Genomic DNA, 11,322 nt, shown 5'->3' with positions numbered 1-11,322 from the left:
ATTACTATATTATTTATGATCATATTCAGTATATATGTCTGATTTATTGAAAAAAGTAGATTATTAAAACCGATTAATAACTATTTTAGAATTAATCCAATTAACACTAAATTAAAAAAACAAATAATACATAATATGTTACTTTTTTTATTAATCAAATTATTATAATTCAAATTAATTTTTAAAAAATAATTTAAAATTATAATTTCAATCTTATCACGTGTATGATACAGGTAATTATACTTATTTATTTTATACACCCTAACTTTAAGCGGGAATTTTTGGGAACTTTAATGATATCACTAACTAATCTGAAAAGATTAGTGGTGGACTCAAATCTCTTCAATTAATTTCAGCCTTTAATTATTTTATTGATGATAATAGTTTAATAGATTTAGATAGGTAAAGAAGACAATTTATATAAAGTAATAAGCAAAAAATTGAGGAGTTAGTAATGAAAAAATTGGACAGATTTATGGGGAGTGATTAGTGAAGTGGAGAAAAAAAATAAAATGCACACTGTAATATTAATTTACAATCTAATTAATTGATCATTTATGTGATTACTAAATAATCGAATACATAATTATTATCTAATTTACAAAATTTAACAAAGACATTAGTAAGCATATTGGTTTAGCATTTATTTATATATTTTATTTATTTATGTTATATTTGTAATCATATTATATCTATTTTTATCAATATATATTTTTTTAAAAATATCGTTAGTGTTAGTACATGGTGTATTAAATAAATTGAATGATAGAAATACATAACTATTTTCTTTTTCAGTCAAGATTCAGAAAAATATTGTAACGTAGACTTACAATATCAGTATATTAATAGTGAAGTAGAGAAAAAAATGTAATATCATATCAATTTTTTTAAATCATAATTTAAATATTTTAAATGGGATAATTTTATTTAAAAAATTCATAATTCAAACATAATTCTTATACACTTAATAGTTACATTTAAGTTAATACACTTAATATCATATTTAAAAAAAATAAATAATACACCTCATATTACTTATTTATTAATTAAATTATTATCATTTAAATTAATTTTAATAAAATAATTTAAAATTATAATTTCAATCTTATCACGTGTATGGTACGGGTTATTTGATAAATACACACTTACACGAATCAAAGACAGTCCAATTTTATAGATTTATAAGTGCTAATAGCCTTTATATTTAATTTGTTTTATAATGTGATAATAGCCAATATATTTGTTAGTAGATTTAACTATTAATACATTATTTATGATCACATTCAGTATATATGTCTGATTTATTGAAAAAAATAGATTATTAAAACCAATTAATAACTATTTTAGAGTTAATCAAATTAACACTAAATTAAAAAAATTAAACAATGCATAATATATTACTTTTTTATTAATCAAATTATTATAATTCAAATTAATTTTAAAAAAATAATTTAAAATTATAATTTTAATCTTATTACATGCATAGCACGAGTTTTCCCCCAACCAATATTTTTGAGGATTTGCTCCAGTCAAATAGAAGGTCATTGAAAGAATATTGTGGAATGCCATATCCTTCAGAAAATTTGGTGTCCAGCTTAGAAGACAGAATTATAATGGAAGAGTTGAACTTTGACATTAATGCTCTTGCGAATGAATTAGGTGGGTATTTAGAAAGGCTAACTAATGAACAGAGATTTGCATACGATCAAATAATTGGTGTTGTTAGCGGTAATATGGGTGGACTTTTCTTCTTATACGGTCAAGGTGGTTGTGGAAAAACATTCTTATGGTCAACTATATCATGCTCAATTAGGTCTAAAGGAGGTATAGTTTTAAATGTTGCTTCGAGTGGGATTGCTGCACTTTTGTTGTCTAATGGAAGAACTGCACATTCAAGGTTTAAAATTCCTTTAATCATAAATGAAGATTCTTTGTGTAGCATTAAACAGGGAAGTCATCTTGCAAGGTTAATATCCAAGGCCAAATTAATCATATGGGATGAATCTCCAATGATAAGTAAATATTGTTACGAAGCTTTGGACAAATGCCTCAGAGACATCTTAAGGTGCTCAGATTCGTATAATGCTCATTTGCCATTTGGAGGTAAAGTTGTTGTTCTCGGAGGAGATTTTAGACAAATTTTACCTGTGATTCCCAGAGGCTCAAGGCAAGATATAATTCAGTCTTCTATTAATTCTTCATATTTGTGGCATAACTGTAAGGTTTTGAAGCTTACAAAAAATATGAGATTGTCACTAGGTGAAAACAACAACATACAAAAACTCAGAAATTTTACAGAATGGCTACTCAAAATTGGTGATGGTTTGGCTGGTGATACAACAGATGGTGAATCGATCGTTCATATACCATCTGACATTTTGGTTAAGAACTCTGAGACAGCTTTGGATGACTTCATTGATTTCGTGTATCCAGATATGTTATCCAATTTATCTGTTAAAAATTATTTCAAGGATAGAACAATTCTTGCACCAACTTTAAATTGTGTCACTGATGTCAACAACAAGATGACTGCAGGGTTACCTGGACAAGAAAGAGTCTACTTAAGTTCAGACTCTGTGTGCTGAGGAGGAAAATATGGAATTTGAATTAGATGCTTATTCGCCGGAGATTCTAAATGGAATAACGAGTAAAGATGGTTTGCGAGTGCTGTTGCAAGATCATGGACACTTGGAAGATAACTGCACGATGAATGTGGTATATAGAGAAGTTTTGTGAGCCTATAATGAAAAGGAAATAACAAAATGTCTTACTAAATCTATTTATTTATTAAAATATATTACTATCACTTCAAAAATTTTAGAAATTCTAGGAACTAATAGATGAATTCTTATTGTACATTAATAGTTTGAGAATATTAAAATTATCATAAAAATTCGTATTATTTTATTCTCCTGCTAAACAATTCTATAATTACGTTAACCATATAATTTTATATGCAAACATTGATACCGTGTTGTTTCATGTATATATTTTGCAGGTATCAAAGGATAACATTAAATTGTTATTCAGTAGGTTCAAATTATTTATTGTTTATTACATAACTTTCTGCATTAGGATTCTCTATTAATTTGTGCTTCATTTTGGGCTGATTTTGATATGTTTTTACTTCACAGTAAACCAACATATAAAATTTTGTTGATAGATTTAAGTATTGCTAGATTATTTATGGTCATATTGAGTATATATATATGAGTTATTAAAAAAAATAGATTAAATAACTATTTTATAATTAATATAATTAACACTATATTAAAAAAAATAATACATACAAATTATTTTTTTATTAGTTAAATTATTATAATTAAAATTAATTTTAACACAACAATTTAAAATTTTAATTTTAATTTTATCACGTGCATGAATAATTAAACTTATTAATAGAGATAAAATGTAGAGAAGGCAATCAAAGCATGGTGCGGACTGCGGAGACGTGCAGATGTAAGAACAGAATTCAATTCAGAATAAGTAATTATTATATCATTCTATTTAAGTCATTTCATACAAGGAATTGACTTAGGTGCGAACCTAAGATCTTGGTGGTTTTTAAAAGAAAAATATAAAATATAATGTAAAATGACTATTTTATATTTATTTCTTTTTATTTTTTTCATCTTTTTCAGCAAATTTTTTATTTTAATAAATAAAATAATTATTAAAATAAATAATTTAAAAATATTTATCAAAATAAATATATTTTTCTTATCTCATTTATAGTGTAAATGAGATAATTTTGCATATATCTCGTTTACAATATAAACGAGATATATGTATTTATAAATAATTAAATATAATTTTTAAAAATAATAAAAAATATTAATAATTTAAATTAGACCAAACTCTTAAAAATGGAACGTTTCAACTTTCAATTAATAGAGAAGATGAATAATTTTAAATAATAAGAAAGATAAATCATTCATTTTAAATAATAGGAAAGATATACTGTTCATTTAAAATAAACACGTTAACACGTTTAAATTATTTAAAATTATTTAAAATGGACAATTCATAACACGTTAATAGGAAACGTGTTAGCGTGCTTATTTTAAATGGACAATTCATCTTTTTTATTATTTAAAATGGATTGTTTATCTTCCCTATTATTTAAAACCGTCCATCTTTCTTATTGTTTGAAACATTTCATTTTTAAGAGTTTGGTCCAATTTAAATTATTAATATTTTTTATTATTTTTAAAAAATATATTTAATTATTTACAAGATGCTAACTCATACCAATTAAAAAATTGCATGAAGTTGATACACAATAAATAAAACAGAAAAAATGAAAAGAGAATTAAAATGGTTATCTCCCACTCTTCGTCTCTTCTTCTGTTTTATTTATTTCCGTTAACCTCTTCTAACAATTGATAAACGGTTATCTCCTAGACTCCTACTCTTCATCTGTTTTATTTATCTCCTTCAACTTTTTCTAATAATTGACAAACAGTTATCTGTCACTTCTTGTGTTTTATCATTATTTTTACTTTCATAAAAAAAATTTAGCCACATATAATTGTTTAAAAAAAAAAATAATAACAAAGAAGAGAGATAAAATAGATATTTTCAAATATTTTTTTAATATTTTAATATAAATATATTTTATAGAATTACTTTTTATATAATAAAAATGTTTTAATCTCATCTATTTAAATTTTTAATAGATAAAATTTATAAAGAATTTTGGACCCTAAAGATCCAAATATTCTTTCCTCACCTAAAAAACTTCCTTCATACAAATATAAGATTCATCACATGAGAGAATCATTTTATAGAAAGGCCAATGTATTTTTACATCATCATACAAATTATAAGAAAATTTAGTAATTAACATAATTATTAATAGCCATACAGACATACAGTAACACATAGTGTTCCATTATATTTGATATAGACTTTAGTTAAAAAAAATATATAAATGTGGCAATAAATTGAATTTTAGATTATTTTATCCTTATAAAATTAATTAAGGTTGATTACTTGGTATTTATAATAGCAAATTAAAACAAGTTATAGTGTCATATAGAATTTTCAATTTTGTATCTACAAAAAAAATCTCATTTCTTTATCTAGAGTGTTTATATAGTCAGACCGAATTAAATTTAAATATATTTAAATTCGTCTTTAAAAAGTTATTAGATTTATCTTAACTTCAATCCAAGTGATATGAAAAAAAAAAACATCGAAGTAAATCGAATATACTCAATATAAAATTAATATATACAAATTTATAAATTTTATATATTAAAAGATAAAATTTTATTTTTAAAAATTAAATTTAACAAATATTAAATTATATTTATACTAAAATAAATTATTTTAAAATAAAAAATATCATATAATATAAAAAATATTAATAAAAATATAATATAATATTATTAATTTTCTCTAAAATATATATTTTTAATATAAAAGATAATTTCAAATCAACACGTCACTCAAATATAATACAAATCTAACTCAAAAATAACACTAAATAAAAATAATAAATTTAAACCTAACAAAATATGTTACGAATTAGGAATTAAGAAAAAGATACTTATTTATCTCTCTATTTTTACTATTTTCTTTCAATTGTGCTGGATTTATATAAATAAATACTAAATAGTATTTTTTTTAGTGTGATCACCGACTCACCGTTAACCAATAACATACTAACAAGTACTACCAATTTTAATAGTCACTGGTAAGTACAAATAAGCTTCCAACTAATAACTTATAGATTTTAGCCAAGTTTACTTTTGTTAGCACTTTAAATGATGTGTAAAATTTAGAATTTGATGGACAATTATTTTTTCTATAGTCTCATAACCATCAGTTATAATTGTTATATACTATTTATATTGGGTTATTTTTTACCATAAGCCCATAATTAAATGGAGATTTTAAATGAAAAGACATTTATTAACACATACTATCATCTCTCTAATTCTAATTTATTTATTTATACCCGTCATTATTACAAATAAAATTGCTAACTTATTTGATGATCATTAAAATTTTCAAATGAAATATTATGGCTGAAATTTTGATAATAACCAAGGTCTATAGATATTCAAAAAACGAATATAAAAGCAATTGATGATGAATTAGGAGGTGAACTACTCACATGCATCCACAATAAATTCATAATAATTAATAAATGCATTATGTATGCAAGCTCAGCTCCTTACACTGCTAATAAGATATTCTGAATTTTTATGTACCATGAATAATTTTTTTTTTTTATGAAACAAAAAGTGAAGACATAATTATAAACCACAATAATTATATGTATATATAATAATGCTATTAAACTGTACCTATAATTATACGTTAGAGTCATGAAAGTTTTATATTTTTAAAAAATAATTCATAGATTGTAATAAATTATTGAGTTATATCTCGCAAAAATTATGATCCAAAATATAGAACTAAATTTTAAAGGATCCAATTCGTGGTTAAAATTAATGAACAAAATATCTTGAATTTGTATATATTATGCAGAATTTTTTTTTATGAAATAAAAAAGTAAAGGCACAACTATAAACTACAATAATTATAGGTATATATAGTAATGTAATTGAGTTATATCCTACAATTATACGTTGGCGCTATGAAAGTTTTACATTTTCGAAAAATGACTCAAAGGTTGTAATAAATTATTGGGTTGTAACCTGCAGAAATTGTAGCCCAAAATGTAGAACTGAGCTTTAGAGGAGTCCAACTCGTAGTTAAAAATAGCGAACAAGATATCCTGAATTTGTATGTACTACGCAGAACTCCTTTTTATGAAGCAAAAAACAAAGACACAGCTATAAACCACAATAATTATATGTATATTTAGTAATGCTATTGGGTTGTATCCTATAATTATATGTTGGCACCATGAAAGTTTTATATTTTCGGAAAGTGACCCATAGGTTGTAATAATTGGGTTGTACCCCGCAGTTATTGCGGCCCAAAATATGAAACCGAACTTTGGAGGGTTCTAATTCGTGATTCAAAATAGTGAACAAGATATCCTGAATTTATGTGTATTATGCAAAATCCCTTTTTATGAAGCAAAAAGAAAATGCACAACTATAAACCACAATAATTAAATTATATATAGTAATACTATGGGGTTGTACCATATAATTATACGTTGACGTCATAAAAGTTTTACATTTTTGAAGAGTGACCCATAAATTGTAATAAATTATTGGGTTATACCCCGTAGAAATTTTGACCTAAAATGTGGAATTGAGCTTTGGAAGGGTCCAATTCGTAGTTAAAAATAGCGAACAAGATATCCTAAATTTGTATGTACTATGCAAAACTCCTTTTTATGAAGCAAAAAGCAAATGCACACTTATAAACCACAATAATTATATGTATATATAATAATGCTATTGGGTTGTACCCAATAACTATATGTTGGCGCCATGAAAGTTTTATATTTCGAAAAGTAACCCATAGGTTGTAATAAATTATTGGGTTGTACCTCGCAGATATTGCAACCCAAAATGTGGAATTGAGCTTTGGAAGGGTCCAATTCGTGATTAAAAAAAAATGAACAAGATATCTTAAATTTGTATGTACTATATAAAACCCCTTTTATGAAGCAAAAAGTAAAGGCACAGTTATAAATCACGATAGCTATAAGCATATATAGTGATACTATTGGGTTGTACCCAATAATTATACGTTGGCGTCATGAAAGTTTTACATTTTCGAAAAGTGACCCATATATTGTAACAAATTATTGGGTTATACCCCACAAAAATTGCGACCCAAAATTTGGAACTGAGTTTTGGAGTGGTCCAATTCGTGGTTAAAAATAGCGAACAAGATATCCTGAATTTGTATGTACTATGCATAACCCTTTTTTATGAAGCAAAAAGCAAATGCACAGCTATAAACCATAATAATTATTTGTATATATAGTAATGTTATTGGGCTGTACCCTATAATTATACGTTAGAGCAATGAAAGTTTTACATTTTCGAAAAATGACTCATAGATTGTAATAAATTATTGGGTTCTATCCCGCAAAAATTACAGCCCAAAATGTCGAACTGAATTTTGAAGGGGTTCAATTCGTAATTAAAAATAGCGAACAAGATATCCTGAATTTGTATGTACTATGCAAAACCCCTTTTTATAAAGCAAAATAGCAAAGGCACAGTTATAAACCACAATTAGTTATATGTATATATAGTAATGCTATTGACCTGTACCCTACAATTATACGTTGGCGCCATGAAAGTTTTACAATTTCGAAAAGTGACTCATAGGTTGTAATAAATTATTGGATTATACACCGCAAATATTGGAGTCCAAAATGTTTAACTGGGCTTTGGAAGCGTCCAATTCGTGATTATACATAGCGAACAAGATATCATAAATTTGTATGTACTATGGAGAACACTCTTTTTTATGAAGCAAAAAGCAAAGGCACAGCTATAACCCGCAATAATTATATATATATATATATATATATATATATATATAGTAATGCTATGGGGTTGTACCCTATAATTATACGTTTACATTATCGAAAAGTGGCCCATAAATTGCAATAAATTATTGGGTTTTACCCCGCAGAAATTGCTTCCTAAACTGTGGAAATGAGTTTTCGAGAGGTCCAATTCGTGGTTAAAAATAGCGAACAAGATATCCTGAGTTTTTAGTACTATGCAGAACCCCTTTTTATGAAGCAAAAAGCAAAGGCACAGCTATAAACCACGATAATTATATGCATACAAAGTAATGCTATTGAGTTGTAACTATAATTATATGTTGGCGCCATGAAAGTTTTATATTTTCGAAAAGTAACCCATAGATTGTAATAAATTATTGGGTTGTACCCCGCAGATATTGCGACCTAAAATGTGGAACTGAACTTTGGATTGGTCCAATTCGTGATTAAAAATAGCAACCAAGATATCCTGAATTTGTATGTATTATGTAGAACCATTTTTTCATGAAGCAAAAAGCAAAAGCAAACCTATAAACCACAATAACTATATGCATATATAGTAATACTATTGGATTGTACCCTATAATTATACGGTTGCGCCATAAAAGTTTTATATTTTCTAAAAGTGGCCTATAAATTGAAATAAATTATTGGGTTATACTATGCAGAAATTGTGGCCCAAATGTGGACTGAGCTTTGGAGGGGTCCAATTCGAGGTTAAAAATAGTGAACAAGATAACCTGAATTTATATATACTATGCAGAACTCCTTTTTATGAAGCAAAAAGCAAAGACACAGCTATAAACTAGAATAACTATATATATATATATATATATATATATATATATATATATATATAGTAATGCTATTGGGCTGTACCCTATAATTATACGTTGGCGCCATGAAATTTTTATATTTTCGAAAAGTGACCCATAGGTTGTAATAAGTTATTGGGTTGTACCCCGCAGAAATTGCGGTACAAAATATGGAACTAAGCTTTGGAGGGGTCCAATTCGTGGTTAAAAATAGCGAACAAAATATCCTAAATTTATATGTACTATGCAGAACCCTTTTTTTATGAAGCAAAAAGCAAAGGCACAACTATAAACCACAATAACTATATGCATATATAGTAATGCTATTGAGTTGTACCCTATAATTATACGTTGACGGCATTAAAGTTTTACATTTTCAAAAAGCGACCCATAGTTGTAATAAATTATTGGGTTATACGCCGCAGAAATTACAACCCAAAATGTGGAACTGAGTTTTGGAGGGCTCCAATTCTTAGTTAAAAATAGCTAGCAGTGGCAAAACGGGTCGAACTCGCCGGGTCAAACCGCCAAAAAAGTCGGGTCGGATCGAGATTTTGAACCCGCCAAAATTTAAAAAATCGCCTAAACCGCACCACCAAACCCGCGGACCAAGCCGAGGCGGGGCGGGCTGGCCCGGCGGGCTACCAGATTATTTTTTAAGGGTATTTTTGTAAATTTACATATCATATAAATAAAAACATTTCACTTTTGCTTCCCAGTTCCCACAGCCGGCCCTAATTTCCTTTCCCTGACCTTGAGAGAATGAGAGTTGAGAGTGAGACCCTAAGTCCCTGTCCTTGACCCTCGCTTCGAGGCCTCGACTTCCTTCAGCCTTCAGTAGCTCATCATCGTCGGTCTCCCAGTCGCCGGTGCGGCGGTCTCTGTCTCATCAATCATCATCACGATTGTTGCCAGTTCTCATTGAATCGCACTCCCGAGCTTCGATGGTTGTGTCTGGCCTCTGGCGGAATTTTGGCGCGCTCCTCTCTCCTCTGCTTCTTGGCGGCTGTGTTTCAGACTTTCGATAAGTGAAGATTTTTATTTTCTTTTTTTTTTAAATAAGAAACTCGTTATATTTTCATATATTACGCCAACGAACTCGTTATATTTTTCCAGTATCATGAAGGTGAGACTTACAAATGTGGTAAGGGTAAGTGCTTGATTTATACCCTGGAATCAAGAGTTTAGGGTTCGTTAACAATAGAGAGAGTCAATTAAGGGCTTCATTGATTTTGCTAGCAATGCTGTTTTTCTATAGGTTTATAGCTTATGTTGCTCTTATGAGAATTGGAGTCACAAAGAAATCCAAGTCTAGCTAGGTCAACATGATTATGACATATGAGAGATTATTAGCCAATAGCCATTCTATCTATATATAATATATAGAAACAAGTGAAATCATTATTCTTTTCCTCCATGTTGATAACTTATTTAAATTTTTGTAACATTTCATACAACTGAAAGTTTATTAATAGGATGATAACTTATCTAAATTTGTTTTACTGGACATATTATTTTATGTTTTTGTGGACAGCTTCTTTTTCCTATTTTTAAAATGCTAACTAACTTCTAATTTATGAATAAAGTCAAACATCGAAACTAGTTTAGTGGCTTGGTAGCTTGATTGAATATGCTATTGACTGTTTATTCTTAATTTCTTATTTATGTTGATATGTTTTCTTTGATATGCATTCTATTTTAATTCGTTGCTTTAATGCTTTTTGCCTTTTTGGGATGCTTGGTGTATTTGTTCTGATGCAAAATTATCGAAAATTATTGATGGTTCAGTTCTGATGATTAGCTTCTTTCTTACTTGTTCTTCTCTTATTTGTGTTATTTAGGTTAAGTTGTTGATTTTGCTATGGATAACTCTTTCTCTATAAAAGTTGATGGTGGGAATGTAACACAAAATCCTAAAAATATGAAAACATCCGAAACGGTAGAAGATATTAAAAAAAAGATGAAGGCAACAACATCTGATGTGTGGAGATATTTCACAAAGCTTGGACCTGGTGATGATGGTATAGATCGTGCTCAATGTGATGGATG

At 27.3% G+C, this 11,322-nt stretch overlaps 1 protein-coding gene across 1 annotated transcript; it reads left to right on the top strand.

Moving 5' to 3' along the window:
• The first annotated feature begins 1,613 nt into the window (after positions 1-1,613).
• LOC130956918 (uncharacterized) lies at positions 1,614-2,585 on the top strand. Its single transcript, XM_057883854.1, has one exon. It carries the CDS (start codon positions 1,614-1,616, stop codon positions 2,583-2,585), a length of 972 nt encoding a protein of 323 aa, XP_057739837.1.
• Positions 2,586-11,322: the final 8,737 nt, after the last annotated feature.

The sequence above is a fragment of the Arachis stenosperma genome, chromosome 10, assembly GCF_014773155.1.
Source record: "Arachis stenosperma cultivar V10309 chromosome 10, arast.V10309.gnm1.PFL2, whole genome shotgun sequence".
NCBI lineage: Eukaryota > Viridiplantae > Streptophyta > Magnoliopsida > Fabales > Fabaceae > Arachis > Arachis stenosperma.
The sequence above is the reverse complement of the archived record's forward strand: the minus strand, read 5'-3'. Positions and strand labels throughout refer to the sequence as shown.